This window comes from Balaenoptera borealis (genome assembly GCF_965194805.1).
Source record: "Balaenoptera borealis genome assembly, chromosome: 15".
NCBI lineage: Eukaryota > Metazoa > Chordata > Mammalia > Artiodactyla > Balaenopteridae > Balaenoptera > Balaenoptera borealis.
Genome location: NC_138871.1, coordinates 91066663 through 91091962, shown reverse-complemented (window position 1 = coordinate 91091962; position 25300 = coordinate 91066663). Strand labels below are relative to the sequence as shown.

General features: G+C 49.5%; 1 protein-coding gene across 16 annotated transcripts in view; it reads right to left on the bottom strand.

The window, feature by feature from the left end:
- The window catches only part of MYT1L (myelin transcription factor 1 like), a 417355-nt gene that overhangs the window by 58402 nt on the left and 333653 nt on the right, over window positions 1-25300 (bottom strand). For 8 of the 16 annotated variants that reach the window (XM_082357086.1, XM_082357077.1, XM_082357080.1 and 5 more), the window contains 6 exons: window positions 24743-24954; window positions 17399-17646; window positions 14873-15109; window positions 12994-13115; window positions 12570-12632; window positions 12050-12118 (listed from right to left, as the gene is read on the bottom strand). In XM_082357086.1, the coding sequence (XP_082213212.1) occupies window positions 12050-12118; window positions 12570-12632; window positions 12994-13115; window positions 14873-15109; window positions 17399-17646; window positions 24743-24954 (951 nt within the window). The remainder of the gene's footprint in view (window positions 1-12049; window positions 12119-12569; window positions 12633-12993; window positions 13116-14872; window positions 15110-17398; window positions 17647-24742; window positions 24955-25300) is intronic. The other 8 variants (XM_082357078.1, XM_082357090.1, XM_082357091.1 and 5 more) reach the window with 1 other exon arrangement.

The window sequence follows — 25300 nt, the reverse complement described above, 5'->3', positions numbered from 1 at the left end:
GAAATGTCGTTCCGTCCAAACACAGCCCATGGTGAGATCTGTGGGCTGGCTGCCACCGTCAGTAAGTGGGAAATCCTTGGTGCTGCCCCGTTCTATTGGGATGAAAGGGGCCTGCCAGACATTGGAGGGAACGTATTTGTGACGGGACTTGGAAGTTTTGTGATAACTTCCATTTCCAGGTTACCCCGGGGCTCCTCCCACTGAGTTAAAGCAGGAGACCCAGAGGCTGGGCTGTGGTCCTGGTCCTTGTCTTCTCCGCCGACACTCACTCCTGGTGATTCATTCTTCTAGTTGAGCAGCTTTAGACGCCTGTGTATGTTGACGACCTCCGCATCCAGGTTTCCAGCCCCCGTCTCTCCTGAACTCTGCGGCTGCTCACACGACCCTCTCCTGACCGCCTAGGACGTCCAACCCTCGACAGCCTGCACCCCCCGCCCCCCCCCCGACTCCCCCGCAGGGTCCTCCTGTTTTCGGAAAGTGCAGGTTCTGGGGCACCTTTGGGTGGCGCTCATGCTTTCACACTCAGGCCACATCGCGTTCCTCTGGCAGAACCTCCAGATTCTGACCGCTCCTGCAGCCGGCTTTGCTCGTGACCTCGCCTGTGGGATCATCGCCAACCCAGACGGTCGCCAAGGCCTCCCAGTGGGCCCTCCTGACCTCCTCGCGGTCCCGCAAGCCGTCCTCTTGGCAGGAACTGGGGCGATGAGTGGAAGCTGTCAGGTGATGTCTCTGCCGCGCCGAAGCCCAGCCCCCTCAGAGTGGAGACCAGAGTCCTGCCAGGTCCTGCAGGCCCGATGGGATCTGACCCCTGACGCTCTGCTTCACGTTCTGGAACCTTCCCCTGGCTGTCCCTCCTCGGCCCCCCGGGTGTCCCTGCCAGCATGCGGGGGCCGCGCTCCTGCTGTTTCCCCGCACACGGGGGTTTACACGCAGACCCCAGGAAGAACACCCGCCCTTAGCCTGTCGTCCTTGTTTCAGGCTCAGCTACGGGAGCCGTCGGGTCTGTAAAGCGAGCCGTGTACGCGCAGAGCTCATCCCCTCGCTTCACAGGGTCCCGTCCTGTCCCGTCTACGATCCACCCGAGGTCCTAACTGTGCGGAGACGCCCTTGTCGGCTCACGAGGCCGAGGCCCTGGGGGACCGTGCACGTGCCAGCCGCCCGCGTTCCGGGCTTGGGTCTGTGTTTGCTCATCATTCCAGGTCAAGAGGGAAGCTACAGAAACACCCCCTGCCACCCAGGAATATTATGCAGCTGTTAGAGATTCCATGACCTACACAGTACACAAGGAAGCGGGCTTCAGGATCCTCAAGGGACGTGATTAATGATATAATTAATAATAAATAATATTTATCAGAGAGATGAGATTATACATAACTTTTCTGCCCCCACTTCCTCAATTTTTGGAGCTTTTAGTAGCTTTGTTTCCAAAAACGCCATTTAAAAATGCCCTGGTCTTGTTAAAATCACACTCCCCCCTTCTTCGCCAAGAGCCCCCTTACACGTGCCAGCGATGGGCGATTGCATATCACAGTGCAATTCATCTCAACAGAAGGCAGGCGTGTAGTAAAGCACCACCACTACCTGCCCACAGGAGGACAAGAGCAGAGGCGATGCGAAGCCGCTATTCACGTGCCCGTGGCGGGGGCACAGAGCAGGGAGGTGCGTGGCCCTGTCGCGCGGAGGCCAAGATGGACCTGCTCTCTGTGGCCCTGGGGTTGAAAGCGAGCTAAACAAGCCACCAATTTGAGCCCCAGACTGTGCACCGTACATTGTGGTGGCATCCTCAGGATCCAGCCGCTAATGGTAATTGGGATGGGGAGGGGCTGAAGGTCACTTCTGTGGAGCAGCTTTCCCCGCAGGTAGGCTAATTAAGGGCATAAGCCAGCTTGAAAGAGAAGTATTCCAGCTACTAATGGAGAGCAGGCTTCTAACAACTTCGATACTCCAAGTATTAATAATGCATATGCTAATTATAAGCCAGGCTTATTTAGTCCTTAGGGGGCCTAAGGAGCTCTCTTTGGTGACACCTGCTTAACTAGATTTGAATTTCTGTACAAGTTTGAAAGTAAAAAAAGTCAAACGTATTTTTAAAATAACATAACAGAGGCTCTCCACTACCTTGTATTGAATACTGCCCGAATGGTCCAAAACAATGAGGTTTTGGTGTAACATGCAAATATTCTATTCTGAAAACACACTGTGAAGCTTATATAATATTTAGCTTTAACCTGTCTATAAATGGTATTAAATTAAAAAGAGGACAGCATGTAAATATAAAAGGGCTAACCTATCTGTCAATGGCTTAATAATATAACAAAAATGTTGAGGACACAGACGCTAAAAAAATCATGAACTTTTCAGTTGTAGGACTAAAATATTCCTGAATGTGTATTAAAATGTAGTAAAACTATATATGACGAACAGCATCCATGAAGTCTAAGGTTCTATGTGGCACCGTCCACTAAGGATGTCCGCTTGACAGTGTGGCTATTTAAATCTGAATTAATAAAACGAAGTGCAATTAGAAATGCGTTCCTCAGCCCCAGTGGCCTCACGCGCTCAGGAGCCACGTGTGGCTCAGGCTGCCCTCCTGGACACCCCCATCACCCCAGAAAGTTCTGCTGGACAGTCGTGTAAGTGTAGAAACTCATTTTGTAAAGCCAGATCACATTTTCATTTTGATTATTAAGAAATTATTTGCACTTAATTTTTTTTTTTCCTTAAAAAGGTCAGGTAAGGGTGGGAGTGCTCATCTCTCTCTACGATCACAATATTCTCTAATTCTCTTTGAAGGTAGCAGGATTATTGTGGACAGAGAACAGGATTAAGCACCTGGACCACCTGGAGACAACTAAGCAGAATCCACAGGTGTCTGGAACACGTCTCTCTTTGTAAAAATGCAAAAAAGAGAGAATAGAATAGAAGGGATGTGATTTTCCTTGAACTGTGGCTCCTGGAAGACCAGGGATCATGTTTAGGGACAAGTACACAGATACGTTACATACACAGACGGGTCAAATGCACAGACAGGTGGGATTGCTCCTTACGAGCTCGGCTCCCTGGCCCTCCTTGGCCCATCAAACGCCCCCTTCACCCGCTCAGAGCCGGTCTTTCCAATCAAGAAAGAAACCCGAAGAGGATGGTTCTCTTTCCTGAAATTGCTAGGAAAAAATGCCCTCCAAAATCCTTGCTGATAATTTCCCAAAGGGAACATCTACTTTATTTCCAGTTTCGCTCATTTTGCTCCAGGGAACTATAAATGAGTGAAGCGTTTACGGGAATAAAACGTCAAATTTACAATTAAAGGCCAACGTAACCTGCTCCTGACTGGTCAGACCTTCATCTCCTCACAGAAGCAGCTTCTCCTGTAGCTCAGGGCTGGGGTGATGACCGGCCGCTGAGCTTGAAGGAAGGCCATTTGTCAGAATTGCCCCAGAGGAGCCCAGAATGAAATGAAAATGGGACCAGATTCCCAATAATTAGGAAAGGCCAAACTTAACTAGATGTAATGCATGAAGAAGACTCAGCCAATTCAACATGTTTTATGAAGGGCCATGTGTCTGGCTTTGAATCCTGGCCTGACAACACAGGCAACAAAATACATGTATTCACATAAGTGTGTGTTTACACATTGACATACAGCATATTTAAATACATATGTACATACATCTAAAATACCTTTAAAATGGCAGTATTTAAAATTGTAAGGAAAATATTTTTTTCCTTCTGCTCACATGCACCAAATATGCTGTATGTTTTATATTCTTAATTGTAAAAAGGAAAGTAATTTTGCAGTTAAAAAATAAATTTATCCAAAGAGTCATTTTCAAATAGTTTGTATTAGGTGGATTATTTTAGCTTGGATTAGATGACAAATTGTGTTCTATTTATTTAGAAATAGTATCATTCTGCACTGTCTGGTATCTGTATTAAAATTTCACCATTTCCAAACAGAGGGATGGAATGCTAAGAAATGTTTCGTAAGGAAGGTCTTTTTCATGGCCCTGTTCTGGATTTAAAACCTTCCCCAAGTTTGTCACAATAAAAAACATGAAAACCTCAAGGTCAGCTTTAAGTTAGAAATTCAGCCCCCTCCCCGGGAGAGCTTGGGCTCCTTCCTCTCAGGTCAGATACAGTGGCCACTGCCAGCTGGTCTTTAAATGGCCAGTGTATGGACTGTTCAGGTGACAGGAGAGATTGGTTTAGCCCAGAAGACAGCAAGTAAGGCAGGTTGAAGGTGAAATGAAACACGGATGCCAGCTGACTCCACACCTGAGTTAACAAAACAGGACGCTGCCTCTCCAGGGGCGGGGAGCAGGGGTTGCTGCAGTGAAGCCCCTCGACCAGGAGCCCTGAGGAGGACGGCTCGACCCACAGAGCTGTCACACAAGACTTCAATTAGTTTGTGACTTGGCTGGCAGTGGGTCGGGATTCTGGTCCACATTCATCGTGTTTCATTTAGTTTGGGTGATGAAGCACCAACGAACAACTTAAACATTCAGTTTCTACGAGCCGACGAAGCCCAGATTTTAGGGCAGCCTTTCGGCCCGCCCAGCAAATCCCTCATTCTGAGGAGAGAAGGGATCCCTAAGAGCGCAGGGGGCCAAGCCAAGGCACCTTCCCGTGGGGCAGTGCTCGGTATGACAGACCGCCTGCAATGAGCCTTGCTTCGGCCCGGACGGCTGGCTCCCCTCTGCTTCCACCCCCATCCCCGCTGAGCGGGGCTCGGAGCTCGGGGCTCCGGTCCCCTGCCCGGACCATCCTCCCCGCAGCCGGCTCTGCCCGGCCCCTCGCTTGCCCCTCCGCGGCCCCGACCGCACGGCCTCCTCCCGGCCTTGGTGCGTCTGTCTGCTGCCCGCGCCTGGACCAGCTGCGCTCAGGCCCCGGCCCACGACCTCTGCTCCCCAGCCGCCCCCCAACCCCGATGGTCTGCCTCCCAAGATGCCCGGCACGGGACTGGCCATGGTGCCTTGAGGGCAGAAATGGTGTCTCATCTCTGGGCGCGGAGTACAAGTTTTTAAAACGAAAGAATGAAACAGCTCCGTTTATGGTTTTCCGGGAGATGCCCTCTCCCGATTTTTGCTTCCAACTCGAAGCTCAGGGACTTTGCAGAACATCCCTCTTTACTGAGGGGATGTGAGCACAGAGGGACGTAAATGATGCCCGGGGCAGCAGAATGCTGCCCACACGCTGATGCGACAGCCAGACGTGAGAACACCTGTGCTGGCCTACAGATGAACACGTGCACACCTGCATACACTCACACACACGTGCACACACGCACACATGCACACACGTACGCACAGGCACTGCAGAAACATGGCAGGGAGAGCCCAGCACACAGGCACCCCTGTCTGCAATCACCGCCCACCCCCGGGGTTCCAACGGATGTAACTGCTGCGGTGTCTTTCTTCTCTTTACTTTTCTTTCTAAATTAAAGGACTTGCTATAAAGTCCTCCAAAGCCAGAGGCTCAGAAGATTTTGGAGTGAATTAAAGTTCTCCTTATTTCAGGGAGGTCACAGAAGCCACTAAGTAAACGTTAAACTAACGCTTACATTTTCCTCCTTTGAATTCTGCTTAATGTTGTCACAAAACCCAGCAGTTTAACACGCGCTGTGGGACTTGTGTGTGTTGCCGTGGTGACGATGACACTAGCTGAACGTCTACAGTGAGCCGGGTACCAGGACTCTCCCATTTCACAGATGAGGACTTGACGCCCCTCTGACGGGAGAGGCCGGTCTCTGTGTTTTGTTTTGCACAAAGAGTTTATTGATACACAGCTGTGTCTTGATTAGTCAACTTCCCTCCTACACCCGTGCCTTTCTTTGATGACCGAAGTCTGGTTTTTCACTCTGCAAACTTCCTCATAACCTGCACCCAAACCTGGAAGATGGTGGAGAATAAACAAACCAAAGACAAACACACCTAGACTGCATTCAAATACTGCCAGAGAACTCTACGGATGCTTTTGTAAAGCACAGATCCCTTTATAAAATAAATGAAATATCAACGTTTTTCTTTTTTATTGCTTTGTTTTGTTTTTGGTTGATTTGCATATGAATATGGTTAAAGGTGATTAAAACATAACCCCAAACTCAAACCCCTGGAACTCTCCCTTAATAATCTGGGTCTAGGGACTTCCCTGGTGGCGCAGTGGTTAAGACTCCATGATCCCAATGCAGGGGGTCCGGGTTTGATCCCTGGTCAGGGAACTAGATCCCACATGCCGCAACTAAGAGTTCACATGCCACAACTAAGGAGCCCGCAAGCCGCAGCAAAGGAGCCCTGGAGTCACAACTAAGGAGCACACCTGCGGCAACTAAGACCCAGCGCAACCAAATACATAAATAAATAAATATTAAAAGAAGGGATTTAAATAATGTGAGTCTAATGCCGGCTATTAGAAAGAGAAGAAGCAGGAAGGGAGGTTCCTGGCGGATCCAGTTACAACAGCAAAGGACCCAATGACACTTGGCAGCTGGGCCAGCATCCAGGGAGGTGGGCCCTATGATGCTACGTGGCTAAGTCCACCTGTTCCAGAAACAGAGAGAAGAACCCAGGCTTTCCCCACGAACCCTCCCTTAATAAGAAACTCAGTGAACCCAAGCCTGAGCCATGAGGCATTGCTTCATTCACTATATGTTTGTGCATTCATTCGTTGGAGTGTGAGTGTGTTTGAGTGCTTGTGCGTGTGTGTGTGTGCATGAGTGTGAGTGCGTGTGTGAGAGTGAGTGTGTTGTGTGAGAGTGTGTTAGTGTGTGCGTGAGTGTGAGAGTGTTGTGTGTGAGTGTGAGAGTGTATGTGAGTGTGTGTGCGTGGGTGTGTGTGTGAGAGTGAGTGTGTGCACGTGTGTGAGAGTGTGTCTGTGAGAGTGGGTGACTGTGTGTGTGTGTGTCAGTGTGAGAGTGTGTCACTGTGTGACTGTGAGAGTGTCAGTGTGTGACTGTGTGAGTGTGTGTGTTTGTGTGAGCATGTGTGTGTGTGTGAGTGCATGAGCATGTGTGTGTGTGCGTCGTGAGTGTCTGTGTGTGTGTGTGTGTATAACTGGAGTTACCCTCAAACATCCTTATTGTAGAAGTTTTCCTATATTGTGCTCCCCTAAATTTCCTATATGGGACTTATTTTAAATTGACCCTACTTATGGTTAAATGAAAATCTATCTGCTGCAAGCTGTATTTCTTAGGGTATTTTTAGAAAAATGCCGCAGCGCAAACTTTATCAATATTTTACAGATGTTGAAATAGAAATTGTGGGACGAGATTCTTCCTGGGGATGACAAAACCCCTGTGAACAGTTTTCTACGACTGATGGTCATGTCGCACCTGGAAGTTTAACTTCACAGGACCCAATCCCCTGTTTAGCCCTGTGTGTGGGTTATGAGAAAACACTGCATGAGACCTAAAGCTAAACGCTTCAGAGAAAGAAACTCGGAATTTGTATTTTTATGTAGTTAAGCATAAACCTTTAATTCTCCATCGAAAACCAACACCCCTAAAGGGATACTAATTTTGAAACGGTAGCATGAAGTGTGGAAAAGGCGCTTGGGCCAAGTGTGGTGACGGCCACTTACTGACTGAGCTGCCCACTGCCCGGACTCAGTTTGCACATCTGCGAGGTGGGTCCAAGCCCCCCACCTTCTCAAGGGCCAGGCGCGCAGAGGAGGCTCCGAGCCTCGACTAAATCTCGGGTGTGCATCGCTCACCGGGTCCCAGCAGGTCGTGCCTATGGTGTGACATGCGCCCCATATGCCTGAGGCTGGCGCCCTTCTCCCCCACAGACACTCACACGTATGCACCAGGTGTGCTCAGGTGGCCCTGCTGCTGCAGAATAAAATGATTTTCTAACTGAAAGGAGGGCGTCCGAGGGGTACTCCTTGAAGTGAAAGATCACATATCACGTGCCTCCCCCAACGTGAGGGCCAGAACCTCAGGATAACTTCTGCCGTAAGGAGTTAACTGTACAGAGGGGTCCACACATCCTTCCACGCGGAGACACGTCCTCCGTGAAGGCCACAGCCCTCAGAACACGGCAGTTGTAACTCACAAAGTCCCCCGGATTTACTACTGTGAACCGGGAAGGCGGAAGATGATGGAAATGAGGATTAGTTCTCAGAACCTGGTGTGCAGTGAAAGTGGGTGAACTTCCTGCACTCGAAACAGTGGAAGCTGTGGGTGGAGTGAAGCTGTATTGGACCCTGGTAAATACTCCTCCCAACGCCAGCACGACGTGCATAGACCCTGGTAAATACTCCTCCCAACGCCAGCGCGACGTGCATAGCTGAAGAAAGAAGCCCTCGGAAATTCTACAAATAAGGAGCCCTTAGAGAAAAGTCATATCGTGGCCTAAGTTCAAAATTTTAATTCTTTGATTTAAATAAATGTAACCAGGTTTTAAACAAGGTTTTTTGAGTATGTGGTTAAAATTCCTCTATGTCTAAGGTGAAAATACCTGGGAGACATGCCTCGGAAAGACAGAACACACGAGAACTTTTTAAATGTCAGAGAACCCAAAGGAGGACCCCACCCCCACCAGGAGGATTAAATCAAAGTTCAAAGGTGAAGAAGTAAAGAGAACCAGGGATGGACAATTCCTTCTCCTGCAAGGACCCTCATTAACCACAGGGATTCTGGTTCTAAAAGACAAAGACAGGAATAACAAGGGAGAATCTAAATGTGGCCAACTGAGTATAAATGGAAGGCAATTTGGGGGCCTGTGTTTAGAGCTAATTGCCTCTGATTGAAATCAGTTTTTCATCGGTTTAAACTGGTCATGGAGGTGGCTAAAGCACCTACATCACCCCCGTGTCTGTGCTGATCTCGCATCTGGAAGTAGGAAAGAGAATTTCTGGCTGGGAGGGTGTGGTTTCTTAAAAAAAAAAAAAAAATAGGCTGAGGATGATGTGATGTGATTTGCAAGTTCTTTCAAGTTGCTACTTTCAGGGGATCTTAGCCAATGAAACTTTTAGAGAAGAAACTTCCCTCATGTTAGGCAGAGTCCTCACCAAAAAAATCACATTCATTTGGACAATTTTATTCTTTTTTTTTTCCTGGCCTGGGGTCTCAATGAACGTCACAGTCAGGTGTCCTCGGGGGGGGGGGGGCGGCTCCTGCGCATCTATGTAGCGTCAGAAGCATCAGCCTGGGAGGGTCTGCTAGTCTCGGGGCCCTGGGTCGCGGTCATCTCGGGTCCCCTCGCCTGCCTCTGGGGCTCCCTCCCCCAGTGCTGTCACCTGCCTCTGACCCAGCCACCAACCTGTTTTCTACGCCAGACGGACCAGGGACAAGAAAGCAATAGTTGCAGAGACTGAATGATATTCACGAACACATTACATTTTAATACAGGTTCAGTTTACATATTGTACATAATTCGACAACACGATCGGCTTCTTTTTAAGACTACCCCACGTGTGCTGTTCTGGATGAGAATGGAGCAAGGTCTTATCTCAGGAAGTTTAAGAGGATGGAGGACCCAAGACCCAGAGTGTATCTGGCAAAACTCGTCTGTCTGAGATCAAGAATGTCCTGTTAACGGCCAACTAACAAAATTCAACATCAGAAGTGACAAGAGGAACATTCCCAGGAGATTCTATTTCTTAGCTGATGCAGAAGTGAGAAAAATTTTTGAGGCAATTGGGACCCACTTCCTAAGGTGTCTCTATGAAGAAGTGGAGATCACTGCATCACACAAGGGCTCTCTCAATCAGGCAAGAGGCTGTGCGGCGGGAATTGACCAAAGCTTTTAAAATACGTATGTAAAGAATCAGCTATTGAAAAGGGCACATGCATGAATTATTCTAGAGAAAGCAGTTGCAAATCCTAAAGGGATTCATCTCTGCTCCTGTGCCCAGGAAAGCCTTTGTGACCCGCATGAAAAAGCCATGGATGGAGGGGTGTCATCAATTAAAAGATTAAAGGAAAAAAACCACATTAAAATATATGGTTTCCTCAGTTGAGAAAGACTTATCATCAAGTAAAAATGGTCACTTAAATATCAGACTATTTATAGTAGACATGTAAGTGAAATCCCTAGTTTTGAAGATCCATTCTTAAATCATTTCAGAAAATTTGTCAAGTTTGGATTTCCCAGAAAAAGGGTCAATTGAAGTGGGATTCACTTGCTGCAAAGACAAGTTACAGGTGACTGTGGCCTTTAGATCAGTGTAAATCAGGAGAGGCCATCGCCCTCTGGAAGATACTCGCCTCCCACCCCCACCCCCAGGAGGAGGGAGGGAGGAGGGAACAGACGGCCCGACACCGCCCAGGAGGATGTGAAGGGCACTCGGACACCACTCTGAAGATGCAGATGGTGCGGACCGTCACACCATCTTCCAAGAAGACACGACAAGAAGAAAGTGCCAACACCGGAGGAGAAGCAGGTCTGCCTGGGACTTCAGATCAACACAGCCTTCCAAGCCCAAAGTCAGAGGATGCAAAGCCATGAAAACCAGACCCATCAGAAGCCTACTCTGGTCTCTGGGGTCTGGAGACCACCAAGGAGAAGCCACACTAGATGCAAGTCGTCCACAGGCTGTTTCCCTGTTTACAGCAGGCCTGTTGGAACTGGAGATGGCAAAGCATTCCTCATCAAGAGAGTCAAAGGGAAGTTGCCATGTTCTGATGTTAGCCAAGTTCCAAGCGCAGTTAACCACGTTTTGATCGTGAGGGGAGTATGGTTTCAAGCCAGAGAAAAAGGAGGTCTTAACACAGCGGCCTGGGTGGTTCTTGCTAATTCTGTCCGTTTGAGGTTCTAAAAGCTATTTGTCCGTCAGGCACCACGAGGACGGCTACAGACTTTACAGCCGTTAAGTAAGAGGGCGACCTCCTGGTGTTTACACGCCATGAAGAGAGCTCCCAGGGTCTCGGGCCGGAAGGGCTAGTTCAGTAGGTCACTGAACATGAGCAGGTGATCTATGGCGCTAGGGCCCCGGACGGGGATCCTGTAAAAAACGACACAGTGTGAAACAGAGCCCGCACTCTGCGGACGCCCTGGTCTGTCTCGAGGGAGTGGGAGCACAGGGCGGGGTCCTTGGGAAAGGAATCCAACAGGGTCTGAAAACAGAATTTTCTCTGCATTGGAAATAAAGCCATTTCCAAACAAAATGGAAGCCGAGCAAGTTGACGTGATGATTTTTGTAACAGGCAGGTAATTAAAAACAGTTATTTGGGAATCTTGGTTCTCATTATGTTGTGGAATGTTCAAGTCTTGCCCTTCTTTCCTTACAGACACCTGAATATCCATTCTAACTGGATGACCAAAGGTCTTAATCTGCTGTCTATGGCTTGGACTGACTTCTTCCAAAACCTGTCTAGTAACTGAATATGGATGTATATATGTGCATATGTATGTGTGTGTGTATGTATATATATGTGTATATATACATGTGTGTATATATATATATACACACACACACACACACAAAGAAGAAAACCCTTAGTCTGGTGGTGTAAATGTAGCTGACCAGATTCATGCTGAAAAGACAGAAAATTACAGGCTGAGAGGAGAGAGAGGGCCGTGTTGTCTGTCATTGGTAAAAGCCTTAGTTAACTGTGAGTTATCACTGCCCTAAAGAGTCTCATTAGCTATAACCACGGTATACTGAAGGAATTAGCTACTGTCATGGTGGGTTTTTGTCATTCGCGCTATTTAAATATCCATTTTTAAAGTGATCATATTAACTACTGACTTTTAAGAAATCAACTTTTGACTTTTTACATTACGATCAATCACTTCCTAAAAGTCTGAGTAACTCTGTAAAACTTCCCTTCCACGTGCATGCATATCTGGAGAGAAAATACCTATGCTTTAGAAAATTCAAGATAGAAGAAGGATACGATATGAAAAAGCTGGAGGTAAATGAGAGGGAAAAGGCAGATGGATTGTCCAGAGAAGTGACTAAAATCCTGAAGACCAGTCATGTGTGCTGAATTGAGGCGCTGACGCACACAGGTGGCTTTTTAAAGACATTTTTTCTTTTCAAACGACACGTCCTTTTTGTTACTACCAAGTGAACAGATTTTAGAAAGAGAAGGATTTTCGTTAAATCTTACTTGAGTTCTTGTGAGCTGGTGGCCAGCATACTTCGAATGCTTTTGTCAGCCAGCGGGCAGCCCGACAGACTGTAAGACAGGGCGGAAGAGTCAGGTGAGTAGCCCCGAGGCCCAGCTTACGTTCCCGAACAAACACAACATAAAACTGAAATTAAAAAGTTGAATGCAGAAAAGCGATGGGGCAAGTGCTGTATATTGAATTTTGTTGGTATAATTAACTAATTCACGTTTACATAGAAATTTAAGGAAACAGGTCTTTCCAGAAACTTTAAAAAATAAGATCCAAATATTTGTGCTCTTTTGTCTCAATGTTTGTAAGTCATTTTCCAAATTCAGGTAGTTTGTTTCAAAATAAAAGACATTATACAACACGTCAATTAGCATGCTTTTGAAGGTCAACATATAGCACTTAAAGGGGTGACACATAATTCAACGTTTGTACTTGGACAGCATTGTTGAGGTAAGCTGAAAACAATAAATTGAAAAGACAGAATCCACCATGAGAAAAATGAAGGCACACCTTCTATGTGAGGCGTAATTACCAGTCACATGACCACTCCCATCACACCTTGGTGTTGGACATCTGCCACCAAACAAAAACAAAAACAGCCAAAATAGTAAGTATGTTTCAAAAAAAAAACTTGAAAAATGTTTCATTGTTTCCAGTTTAGCTGCAATGTCTGCACGGGGATTTAAGCGCCCTGAAGAAAAGCTGCAAAATGCACGGGATTACATGGAAATGATGTCTCCTTAGCACAGAGCATCGCTCAGAACAAGCGCGTCCACGGCTGGCCTCTCGCTCTACCCGACTGGCAGTTGGGGACATTTGTACGCTGCGCATGTCGCATGCTCAAACGGCAAGGCATATACAGACCCGGTTTAAAGATAAGCCAAAGAAAGGGAAGGTTCAGAAGAGTGATAATTTCACCTCACGTCATGCTTACGTTATCAAGTCCTTCTTGCTCTCCTTGCACTGGGGGTACTTGGGCTTGGGGCTCGGGATGGTCACCTCCCCCGGGTACCTTCTTTCTTCTAGAGCCTCCTGGAAGGGATCCAAGTCTTCCGGCTGCGGGCAAAACACAGCTTCAGGGCCACAGCGATGACGGCTGGATACACAGACCAGAGGCTGCGTCCCCCCCGGGGGGGGGATGGCTGTCCTGAATTGTCCACCTCTCCCAACCTTACCCTTAAAGTCACGATGCACCCTCATCCTGAGGATGCAAACCCAACTGCGTTCAAAGAGTACCTCTCTCTCTGGGGGACTTTACTTTCTCATCACTTGCTCTAAATTCCTAAAATTAGGGTAACCTGTCAGTGGGCAAATTCAAATTCCTTATTCAAATTTCTGCAGCTGTACCGACAGGAGGGACAGATAAGCGGTCTGGCAGCCAGAGAGGCGGCTCAGTGGACCTTGCTCACCTGGGTTTAAGACCTACGGCACTTTATCCAACATCACTGGACAGAGCTTAAGCATTGTATCCAAAGATATTTTAGACTGGGGCTTCTAAGAGTCTTTGGTAAGTATTCTACACTACAGAAGTATTGTATGTGCTGTAAGTCCCAAGGCAAGGGAAGATCAGTTTAGACTGACGCTGTGATTTTAGAATACTCTTAGGCAACAATTTTTTTTTTTTTTTTTAATAGAATGTACCTACTTTGGCTAATTGGGGCCCTTGCAGTAACCTAGAAGTTCCTACAGGTGGCGATGTTCAGTAAACGTGTTTCTTGAGTGCAAGGGTTTTCACTTGTGTGACACCTTATGGCGGTATTGTCCTTTTATGGGGGCTTAATTTTAATTAAAATAAATTCGCAGATTCAACTACCATGCCTTATTTGGTAGTAACGATTTAACACTGTAAGAGAAAAAAAATACTTTGGAATTTAGCTTGCCACTCAGATTCTATTCTCCTTTAAGATGCCTGGATACTTAAATCAGTTTGAAGAATAAACATAAAAAGCTTTTGATGTAATGGCCTTATAAACAGGTGCCTTCCCTGCCAATTCCTACAGATAGCTAATGTTTCCCTTCTCTCCACCTCCCTGTTTCTTTAAGATGCTATTGCTTGGATGGTGGTCTCCCTATTGTGTTCAAAAAGAATTTTCATTTTTCAGAGAATAAAGAAGATGTCATAATTTTCAGAGTTGAACACTGGAGGAAAAGTCAGTCTAATAAAGACCATTTTTTTTCATTTATTTTCTTAGCCTAAAGGATAACTATTTTAATGATCTGAATTTGAAAATTGTAACTACTTCAAAAATATGTTCTTGACATAGGTGTTTTGGTAATATTATAGTCAACAAAGATTCAGGTGACTGTACTAAAATGATTTGTTCTAGGCTGGGGTAGGTAGGCTCTTCTGCGTATTTTAGGTTTCTTAGAGAACAGACCCTGTCCTTTGCTTCAATGAGCCAGCTAATTAATCGCACAGAATTAATCATTTTAAGTATTTAAGAGTCTCATTATAATTCCCTACCTGCAAGGAAAACCCTGCATTCTATCAATTTATCACCCAGAAAAAATGAACTAGTAAGCTGTTTACACATTTTCCTACAGAAATCGTTTGCAACAAAACACACGTGTTAGAAAATAAAATTCATCATTTAAAGGAGGCAATGGTTTGTTTCACTCTGATCAGGGTTAGTGCCAAATCTCTCCTGGGTCAACCAAAAGTGTCTTCTGAGCCTTAGTCAGCTAAAGGTCATTTTTCAAGAGGAAAGACATTTTCTGTTAAGGCGTGTGCCAAGGGCATTTTCCCTCAGTGGTGCCAACTTCACATGCTGAGTGGACGGGGTAGGGGGGGGCAGTCAGTGAAAAGGACATACAGTCATCTCTTTGGGCTCATCCTCATCTATCCTCCGGGGCTTCATTTTGGTGTAGTCCACGGGCAAGTCCCAGCAGTCTCCCTCGCTCAGCTGGAAACACCGGCTGTTCATCACCGCCTGCTGCTGGGGGGACATGGGCTCCAGGGGCGTCAGGATGGGGCAGCAGCCCTCGCGCGGCCGCTGCTTGTTCATGCTCAGGTCCAGGGTCCCGTTCTCATCCACCTCCATGTCAGGGTTCTGCGGGACAGAAGGACACAGGGACCATGAGAATCCATCCCCCAGACCACAGCCCTGCCTTCCGCCAGGACACAGTTCAAACTGCTCACCGCAGTCTCACGTGTATAAGCGCCCAAGGCGAGCGCATGTGGCCCCCCATCTGCCTTGCTCCCCACGCGCAGCTGGGAAATTGGCTGGCAGAGGCATGCACGCATCCGTCTATTATCTACTAATCACCTATCAGTCTCTCACTCTCTTGTCTCTTATCGACTATCTATCATCGCTCTATCACTTACCTATCAGAGATCTATATGTTTTCTTCCTAATACATTTCTGCTTTTAGAAATAAGCCTGGCCAGAAGAAAAACAAGTGCCTAATTTCAATTCTATCCCAGTTCAAAGACCTCTTAAGAGATCAGAAATGTATGTGTGTGTATGTGTACAGATTATACATAAATACCTAAAAATGTATATATACTTAAAATTCTCCTTTAGTTTCACTGATGCTAATACTCCAAGACTTGGAGTGGAGGAAAACACAAGAATTTAGAAGAATGGAGGAGAGGAACTAGAATTTACTTGCTTTTTTTTTTTTTTTTCCATTTTTTGGACAAATATTTATTTATTTATCAGGCACAGGCTCTGGGTATATAGTAGGAAACCAAACCAAACAAAAATCCCCACATAAAATGTACTTTCTAATACAAAACCTATGATGGAGAGAGACTTTTCCATTTTAAGCAGGAAGATGTGCAATCACAGCCCAACACACCTCTGCTGCAGTGATCACGGCTGACCTGCTCTATGGTTCAGCAAACCTGCAATTTAGTCAACCAGCTTTAGAAAAAACAAAGAGGTACAGGGTGTTTTTTTTTTTTTTTTTTTTGTTTTTATGATGCTTTAAACAGATCAAGAATTCCTCAGAGCCTGCTTCTCAGGAGGAGGGAGAGAAGGAAGGGCAGATGGAGGACAGAGAAAGAAAAATCAAAATACCCCTGACAATCCTCCATTTTTTTTTTTTTTTTTTTTCCCAGAGAGTTACACTCTCTTGAGCAATTTGATTTCAGAGCTGGCGTGAAACCTGCTGCCTGCTCAGATGTCTAGCAGCTCTTTCCTCTGAATGTAATCGCGGAGGGAAGATGCTTGGAATGAAAACCCCATCCTTTGGGCTGTTACCTTGATAAATTATAGCATATTATTCTGCCTGAACTCTTCTTGTCAAAGTGCACTCCTGGTTTCCAGCTTTCATACTATTAGCCTTCATCGTGTTGGATTATAATTCTGTCTGTCTTAGTTTAAATTTAACAAAGTGAAAAAAACTGGAAGGGGTTACTGTCTTTTTTTCCCCCCTGAAACAGAATCTCCTCCATGCCAGCCTCGCATTTTAGCAGCCCTGATCTCCACGGAAACTGCATGCCCCTGACACTCCTCCAAAATCTAGGAATAAAAATATTAATAGAGAAGAAAGCGTTTGCAAAACATAAGATTACTGACCTTTCTCCATTCATACAAATTACACTTATTTCTAACAACTAGGGTCAGTGCTCTGCGCTCAGGCGCTCGCCCAGCAGCAGTAGGCGACGGAGGGACCCTTTGTTCTGGAGGGAGGCGCGGGCCGGCGTGCCGCTCACGGGCCCGGGACCACGAGGCGCCCGCGCCGCCTGCGTCGCGCGCCCCCTAGTGGTCTCGCCGGGCAGCCCTGCGCGCTGCGGCGGCCGCACGGCGCCCTCTCCGGCCAGGAGCCCCCTGACGAGGAACCGCCCTAAGTGTTGCTCACCGTTCTGGCATCTATGCTGTTTTGAACTAATGGAAGCCGGCTGTAATTGCCCGGCTGGGAACCCGTGGGGAAACGGGATTTTTGCACTCTCTTTGTTCCCCAGGGCTGGGCGGGAGGGAGCAGGCCTGCGTTTCATCTGACCGCGGCGCGGCCCACCCTCCTCTGCTTAAGGTCCAGGGCGCACGGCTCCTCGAGCTTCCTATTCTCTGTGCAGCTCGGAACCGCCAGGAGGGGAGCGTGGTGTCCTTCTGTTTCCAGAAGTGACTCTGGGTCCCAAATGGACACGTTAATCTAAAAGACCGGACGATTTCTCCTGGTCTGGAAAGTGCGTCCCCAGGACCCCGCGCTGTCAGGCCTCCTCCGAGCAGAGCCCGGGGGGCGCACGGCCTGCGCCGGCCCCTGGGAGGGAGGCGCCTGCGGGACCGCCGGGCCGAGGCCGCCGGGCGCGGGAGGCGGCGGTGGGGACGCGCCGAGGCCCCGCCCCCGCCCCGGCCCCGCCCCCGGCCCCCGCCAGGTGCGCCGGCGGCCCGTACCCGCGCGGCGCACAGGTCCTGCGGCTTGGTGGACAGGTTCTGCGGCATCTCGCGGCAGCGCGTGGACAGGTTGAGGATGGCCGTGGCCGCCATGTGCGCCGCCTCCATGTCGTGCGTGTAGTCGAAGCTGCTCTTGCTGCACGTGCTGCTGGCGCTGCTGCCGCCGCCGCAGCTCAGGTTGCTGCTGCTGGGCGCGTAGGTGCTGGCGGCGCTGCTGCTAGGGCTGGCGTCCTTGCAGTACCGCTTCGCTGGGGAGACAGGGGACAGAGATGACTCGGGGCCCCCGCCCGGGCCACGGCAACAGAAGAGCCGCCCGCCCTGGGCGCCCACGCCAGCGCGCAGGTACCCAGGGGGACGCGGCGCCCGCCGACCCGCCGACTCCCGAAGGAGGAAAGTCTGGCTTTCCCCCCTTTTTGCCTTTTTTTCACATGGTGTAAGTAAGTTTGGACGGGCAGAGCTGGGGACCAGCGGGAAGAGCGCCTATGGCTCTCAAGCGGGAGGCCGGGGGGCACATTGCGTAACCATTAAAGGCGCGCTCCCGGTCAGGGAGCGGCCACCAAGATTTGGCGAGCGACTGGCCGCACCAGCCTGATCACCGCCGGAGGGAGGCTCCCCTTATGACCCGGGGTGACGGGGACCCTGTAGACCCCTCATCCCCCTCATCCCGCTAGAGACCGGATGATCCGCCCGGTCGCGAGTGGCCACAGTGGCCATTTGGGGCTCACTGTCCTGTGCAGGTGACCCAGCTGAACAGGTAGGGCCTCTGCGGGCCTGCGGGCACCTGCGCTTTGGGACGTGGCGCTCCGGTCAGGGTGCAGGCCAGACCACGACAGAAACCCCTTCCCTCCGTGATTCTAATAAAGAGCCACCCGGGGGGAGGGCCAGTGACGGGGGGAGGACCGCACACACGTGTGGGCTCACATAAGCCAAGGCAAACGCCCAGGCGTTCAGGGACCGGCAGAGGCCCGTGTGCCGCCCGCAGCCCCGCCCTTCGTGCGGGAACGACCCTCCTCCACACGCCCCCCCTCCGCTTCCCGGGTCCTTCTGAACAGTCAGCCTCTCCAGCAGTCCAACAGGCCCTCAGGAGCAAGCGTGGTTCCTGGACCTGCTCACAACCTCCTGTGACGCAAGGACGGGAAGACGATTGCTGGATGGTTGATTAGCATGGGCCCTGGTCGTTAAAGGCACGGGATGCCCTTTGCTTAGGGGTCGGCAGCTCACCTGACCCTGCAGAGGGAGGAGCTGCTCCGCGGGGAGAGCCTGCAGGGAGCCAGGAGGCCCGTCTGCAGCGCCGGGAGCCCTCCGGCAAGCCACCCTTTCGTGCGGCACAGGCGTCTCAGCACCCGCTTCCTGCCCACTCAGGTATGGTCCGGAAGTGACCACAACCCCACAGACATCACGGCTGGTCACCACAGCACCACCAAGAACTGCCCCAAAGCACCCTATTCCTATACAAGTGAGAGAAGAGCTAAGCTTTCACAACTGATACCTTTTGACCTTGGACGGAAGACTAAGCTTTCCTGACATCAAGGACGTGGCTTGGCAATGCTCTGAGCACACGGCGGCCTCAGGGAAGCTGTGGCCTTGTCGCTGCCCCTCGCACGGACCCGGAGGTCACTTCCACACCCTCCAACCCGCCCAACGCGAAGAGTAACTCGTAAGGGAGTTACTTCTGTTCTGCTAATCAGAGTCAGCTGAGCCCTGAGGACCAGTCCTCACACGGTCCGTGTGTCTGTCCTTCCCTCCTCTCTCCTCCATGAAAGCATCACGTCAAAGCAGCAGCCAGAGCAGTGGGGAGACGGGGGTCTCACGTCTGAGCAGAGACCGGGGGGCCGGGGCCGGCGTGCAGGCGGACCTGCCCACTGGGTTCTGTAAACTGACCAGGGCAGCAAGGCCACTCCACAGCTCACAAGACTCTCCAAATTGACTAAAGTTTGCGGCTTTACATCGTTTACAATTTTGTTATAAAAATAGGAATATAAAAACTGTGGGAGAAATGATCTAACACTTATGAGGGATTTTTTTCCCCTAGTGAGGGCTAGACACTGGGTCGGTAAAAGAAATGTGGTCCACATAAATAAGGAAAAAGTTTTGTTTTGAAATGAAGGAATTTCAGTTCCTAAAGCAAAGTAAACAGGACACGTGTGTCTACACAGCAAATTGCAGCAAAGTTCTGGAAAGTACCTCTTCTTTACCAAACACTTAAATCAAAAGATTCTACTTCCCCTGGATTACGCTGAGTTGATGGGGCTCGTCCAGAATTTTAGCGGGTGATGGAACTCTGGACAATTTATTGATGGGCCTGTCAGCTCACGCGACCCAGGAGGAAAGTGAGGACAGCATTAATTTCACAAGCATCCTTTCACTAAGGGCCATCAATCATGTACTACTTTGTTCCAAATGAAAATGAGTCTCTATACTTCAAATCTCTCCAGTAAAGAAGGTCTTTGGTTTTAATAATTATCGCCTGTTTGTAAGATATTTACGAAACCGTTAGTGTCAGTAATTTTTATGACCTGTCACAGTTTCTGGGGCTCATTGCGTGGACACTATGGGGCGCCGCAGAGCAGTGGGGCGTTGGAAGGCCGTTGCTGCTCTTACCACCTCCTGCCCAGAACTGAGGAAGCCCCCCACCCTTTAACAAAGTCAAAACGCACTTTCTTTTTCTTTCCACGCACAGAGCTATTTTCAATCAAAACTTTTTCCAATCAATCCGCAGACAAAATGTGTTACTGTCCCTCCAGACACCAGCACATCACTGAACTCATGCGATGGAACTGCTTTCCTTTAGAATGACACCCTTGCATTTACAACATCAGAGGTCCTCCCGACCTTACACCGTATTGAGAGATACCTCTTCAGGTACCCTGCCCTCTCGTGCAGGAAAAAGAAAAGCGACATGGGATTTATAGTGACGAAATATGACAAATGAGAAAAATGAAACAACCACCTTCCACCTTATTAATCTACTCTGCCTGTAAGAGTCTTACTAAGTGGGTGCGTCTCACGTTCTTCTGAAATAACATTTCCTGTCGGGAGTAGATAACTGTGTCCTTCCAATCGGAATTTCCACGAAAAGCAGACAAAACCGAATACAGCCCAGAGATGTGCCTCCCGAGGATTTGCGCTAGCAGATGGGGCCTGGCCCCGTTAGGTCTGGCTGGACTCAGGGGTCCATGCCGCGTAACTTGTAGCAGCGACTCCTATTCTTTACGTGGGTCCACGGCTGTGCTTTCCCGTAAGTAAACTGAGATACAGATGCAGAGTCCTAAGCGGAATAAAAGCCGCTTCTTCATGAGAATGTCCTGTTCGGTGACCCCGAAGGCAGTTTGCTCACGCGGTTTATCGCGTCTAATCAGAGTCCGGATTCGTGGTTGGTCTCGCACGCGCTCGCTGGCCGAGTGTTCTCTGCACTCTCCTGTCTGCCCTGCTGGCACCGGCCTGTGGGGTTCGGGGCTGACCCTCAGGAGCGTGCACCTGTGCCCCTCATTCTGCACAAGCAGCTCTGAGGAGGTTGGGAGGAGGCCGCTGAGTGCGGGTGGGCGTGTGTCCGAGAGATCTGGCTGGGGGAGAAGCTTCTGGAAACAGAGGTGAATGTGGGAGAGCATGGAGCAGGAGAACGGGGGCGGGAGGGCAGGTATTCCCAGGAGAAGCTGGCCTGGTGGCAGGGGGTGGGGGAGGGCGGGAGGCCCAGCCCAGAGGATGGGTCCTGGGGCCCCGGAGGGCCAGCCCGGGCCACCTGGTGATGAGGCCTGGACCAGGGGAGGGCAGACAATGGTGGGCGCGGTGGGCATATCAGAGACAAGGCTTTGGAGGAGCAGAGGGGGCTTCAAAGATGGTCAAGAAGTGTTGAGCTCAGGAGAATTTAGAAGCTGGGAATAACCAAGAGGGGCTCACGAGAGGGGCCCGTTCAGGGCTGGGAACTTCTAGGTTTTAAACAAAGCCTGAGGGTGGTGATAAATTGCCCAGAGACACAGCGGAGATGGCTTAGACTCGCCCGGAAAATTTTTCTGTGAAGGGCCTGGCAGCGGTCGAGCCTTGGTGGCCACAGGGTCTCTGCCGGGACCGCACACCCGGCTGTCGTCCTGGGAAACAGCCACCGGCCATACGGGTGAGGTGACCCTGCGCCAGTAAAACTGCTGTGAACACTGAGATTCTAATTCTCCTTCTTTTGTTGTTTTCCATCTGTTTTCAAATGGAAGGGCCATTCTTAGCTCACCGTAAAACACAGACATGGGGGAAGAGGCGGGGGAGGTGCCGGCTTGGGGCTCCCGGGGGCAGGGGCTGCCGGCCTCCCTTGGGCATCACCTCCTGCCCACGTGTCTGTGTCCTCCTCCCCGAGGCAGGCGACCCGAAGCTGTCTCCACGCCGCCTCAGGGTCCCCCTGTCCCTCCTCTCGTGCATCTAAAGTTCAGCCTCACCAGCCTGCTGGCAGCTCCCGCTCACCTGTGGGTTTCCTGCCCTCTAGTAATTTCCACTCAAGCTTCATGACCAAGTTTAAAATTTGCCACTTTGGTAAAGCTCATGCTAATTCCTCCAGGCAGAATGGACGCCTTGCTTCACTGTGCCTGAGTATGTGTTTCACTGTCTTCTCTTTACCCACAATCTCTTCCTTGACACTTGTTATAGAGAAAGAAAGAAGAGAGAGATGATGGATAGATGGATGATGGATAGATAGGTGGGCCCATGGATGGAGGGATGGATGGAGGGAGGGATGGAGGAATGGGTGGTGGATGGATGGAGAGAGGGATGGTAGATGGATGGATGGAGGGATGGAGGGAGGGATGGAGGGATGGAGGGAGGGATGGTGGATGGATGGATGGAGGGATGGTGGATGGATGGATGGAGGGATGGATAGGTGGGCGGGTGGACGGATGGAGGGATAGATCTATAGACAGGTGGATAGACAGACAGGTAGATGAGACAGACAGCAACTATTGAGTGTCTGGAAGAATGCAGGTGGATAAATCAATGTTTGCTGAGTGTTTTTGATCACAGTTGGCGGAAGCTGAGGGATGACGCCCAGAGCCTGAGGCAGGGGTCCTGCTTTTCTATCCCCCTGTGCACGTCCAGGCCCTGCTCCTCGCTCCCAGGTGTTATGCTCCCCTGCCCCACAGGAGGCTCATTTCACTGTTTTTCTTTGGGAGCAATGGCCCAGTTCACTGTGCACCTGAGGCAAGCCTTGGGGACAGCCCTCTGGGGGGTGACTGCAGACACCGGTCACTCTGTGGTGTCCACTGCCTGTCACCCGGGCACAGGGATGGCTCTCCCCAGCTCACACCCCCCAAGAAACCTAAGCCTACCCATCTCATCCTTAGTGGGCGCGTCCCTTGTTGTTTTGACTGTGGATCTTGTGGAAGAGGAATGGAGTTGCCTGTTCTCTTCTCAGTAGATTGTCGTAAAGTCTGACTTTCCCTTTTTCTTAGTTTCTCGAAGATCTAGCATTGAAGTTTCTGTTCTGTGTTCTTGTTTATTCGTGGGTCACCTGAAGAGCAGGGCTCTGCCCATTTCCAACGACAGGTGTTTTTTCCGGGGGTGAGAATTGATGCCAGGGATACTAACACGCGTGAGTTCCCCTCTTTAGCCTTGTCCGCTGAGCTTCGCGACAGCCGCACGCGGCCAGCAGGCGGGGACCGATCGCTACCTCTGCTCTTGACGAAACTACCACACAGGAAGATTAATGTATCTAATACCACATGGCTCCTAAATGGGAGAGCTGAGGAAGCGCACTGGGACCAGACACGTGCCCTCCTGGTCACAACTTCACCCAGATCCAGCCAGAGCAACGGGGTGAAGGAAATCGGGTCTCACAGGACAGCAGCAACAAGACATGTATGTAGCAATGACACCTGGCGAAAGTGCCCATCAGATCACTACAAAACGTCAGTGAACTGGGAATCCTACAAGCACAATCCTTAATTATGTGGATTCAAATTCTTCTGATCACTCATTTGCAATCAAATGAATGAAGTTATAACAAAGCCTGAAATTGGCAAATTGTTATTGCAAAAAACCCAAATTATTTTCTGTTATACCCTAAGCCACTCCCTTTTCCCACTTCCATCCTTGTTCCTATATATTTAGAATTGATACATGCAAGGGTAATCAAGCTGAGATACATCAAAGAAATATTCCGTTGCATTCACCATACAAATTAATTGTTATTAAGGCAAAGAATGACTAAAATAATGTAGAATTGTAAAAAGATTTTGGAACTCCCCAAGCATTCAATTTAAATGTTGTTTTTTTTTTTTTTGAGTGTTGTGATTTTAATTAAATATCTTTTTCAGAGAGCAGCTCCGAGATCCTTCAAACCCTCTCTCCTCACCTCTGCTGGTGAACACCAAGATGAGACTCCTGAATCACCCAACTCATACAACCCACATCCCCACTGGTAAAATCTGCCAACTAAGTCCATATATCCTAGGATTTAAAGTAGAAGCGTGGTTAGATAAATAAGTAAAATCACAGAAATGCAGTCTTCCCCTCTGTGCTTCAACTACTTACCAAGTTAGCTCTGTGAGGAAATGAGACCTAGTCTGTTTAGAGTTTACACCCCAGTAGTGGGTTCACATATGCATGAGTTAAAGTAAACGATCTTGTCCCGTGAAGCACGCAGTGTTTATCTGTTTCATGGGTTCTATTTTCGTAGTGGCAGCTACAAGTGAGGCCAGTGACAAAGTTACAAAGCCAGGACAGGGGGCTCCCCAGGGCCCACACCTGGGTCCGAGCCCGCTGGAAGGAGGCCGGTGGGACCCGCGGGAGTTGTGCACCCCTGGCTGTATGTTACAATCACTGGCTGACTTTTTAAAAATGCTGCACACAGGGAATACCTCCAGGGAGTCTGATTTACTTGGTCTGGGGTGCCGCCCTGGGCATGAGAATTTAAAAAGTCTCCCCAGATGAATGCGACGTGCATCCCAGCTTGAGAACAGGGAGGGAACACAGAGCTTCTCACGAAATCCAAGAGCCCTGGGCATCTACCCCCGGCTCTCCTGGTTTTGTCTGTGTTGGGGCATCTATTCAAGGGAGTTAGTAAAGATGAGGACACCATCTCAGCAGCAGCATGAAGCAGACGAGCCCACGGCTGTCTGCCCCTGCGTCCTGCCAGCGGCCGGTTGCTCTGCTCTGGGGATAACGGGGGAAGGGCGTCGCCCTCCCTCCCCCAGGGCCTGCTCTCCCACACCTGGGGCTGAAGGAACCAGCCTAGGCTGCCGGCGTGCTTTCCTTGCTGCCCATCGAGTGACCCCCATGCTCCAGCAGTTTGTAGGAAATGGATATACACAATAACAACATTATCAACGGCAAGCGTGACTCTCATGTATAAGAGGGTGCACCTCCTACCATCATATCCTTTGGGGGATATATCCCTGGTTTGCACCTTGGGAGCTATGGCCCGCTTGCCATAAGTATGGCTGTCGTAACTGTTGTATTCAAATGAGGTCTTGGAATATTTCTCCAGCTCTTTGGCCAAGTTGGAGCGAGGCGTGGTGGTGGGGACGCTGTTTCTGTAGCCGTAGTGAGGGATCTCGAGCTGCTTTACGAAGCACATGGGCCTGGAAGCAAAAAGAGACAGTGCACAGCTGGCTTTCTCATGGCTGCGCATGAGACGCGGCTGGTCTTAAAATCAGAGCACCTCGTTGCTTAGCTGTGTTAGGAACCAGACCTCTCGCTAAAATCCCAATTCCATTTTCCTGAGAAGAACCCAAGTGTGCTGTAATGATATAACCTCAAATCAGCTATCTGCCTAGATGCCAACTTCAGAAATAAAAAGAACAGAAAATGAAATACTTAACCTTTTGCCCTTTTTTCTTTTTCTTTTCAGAGTCTGGAGAGGTACGATGAAGATATGAGATGTGAACGTGGGAAAGAATCTCACATCCGTGCGTTTTCTTTGGCAGG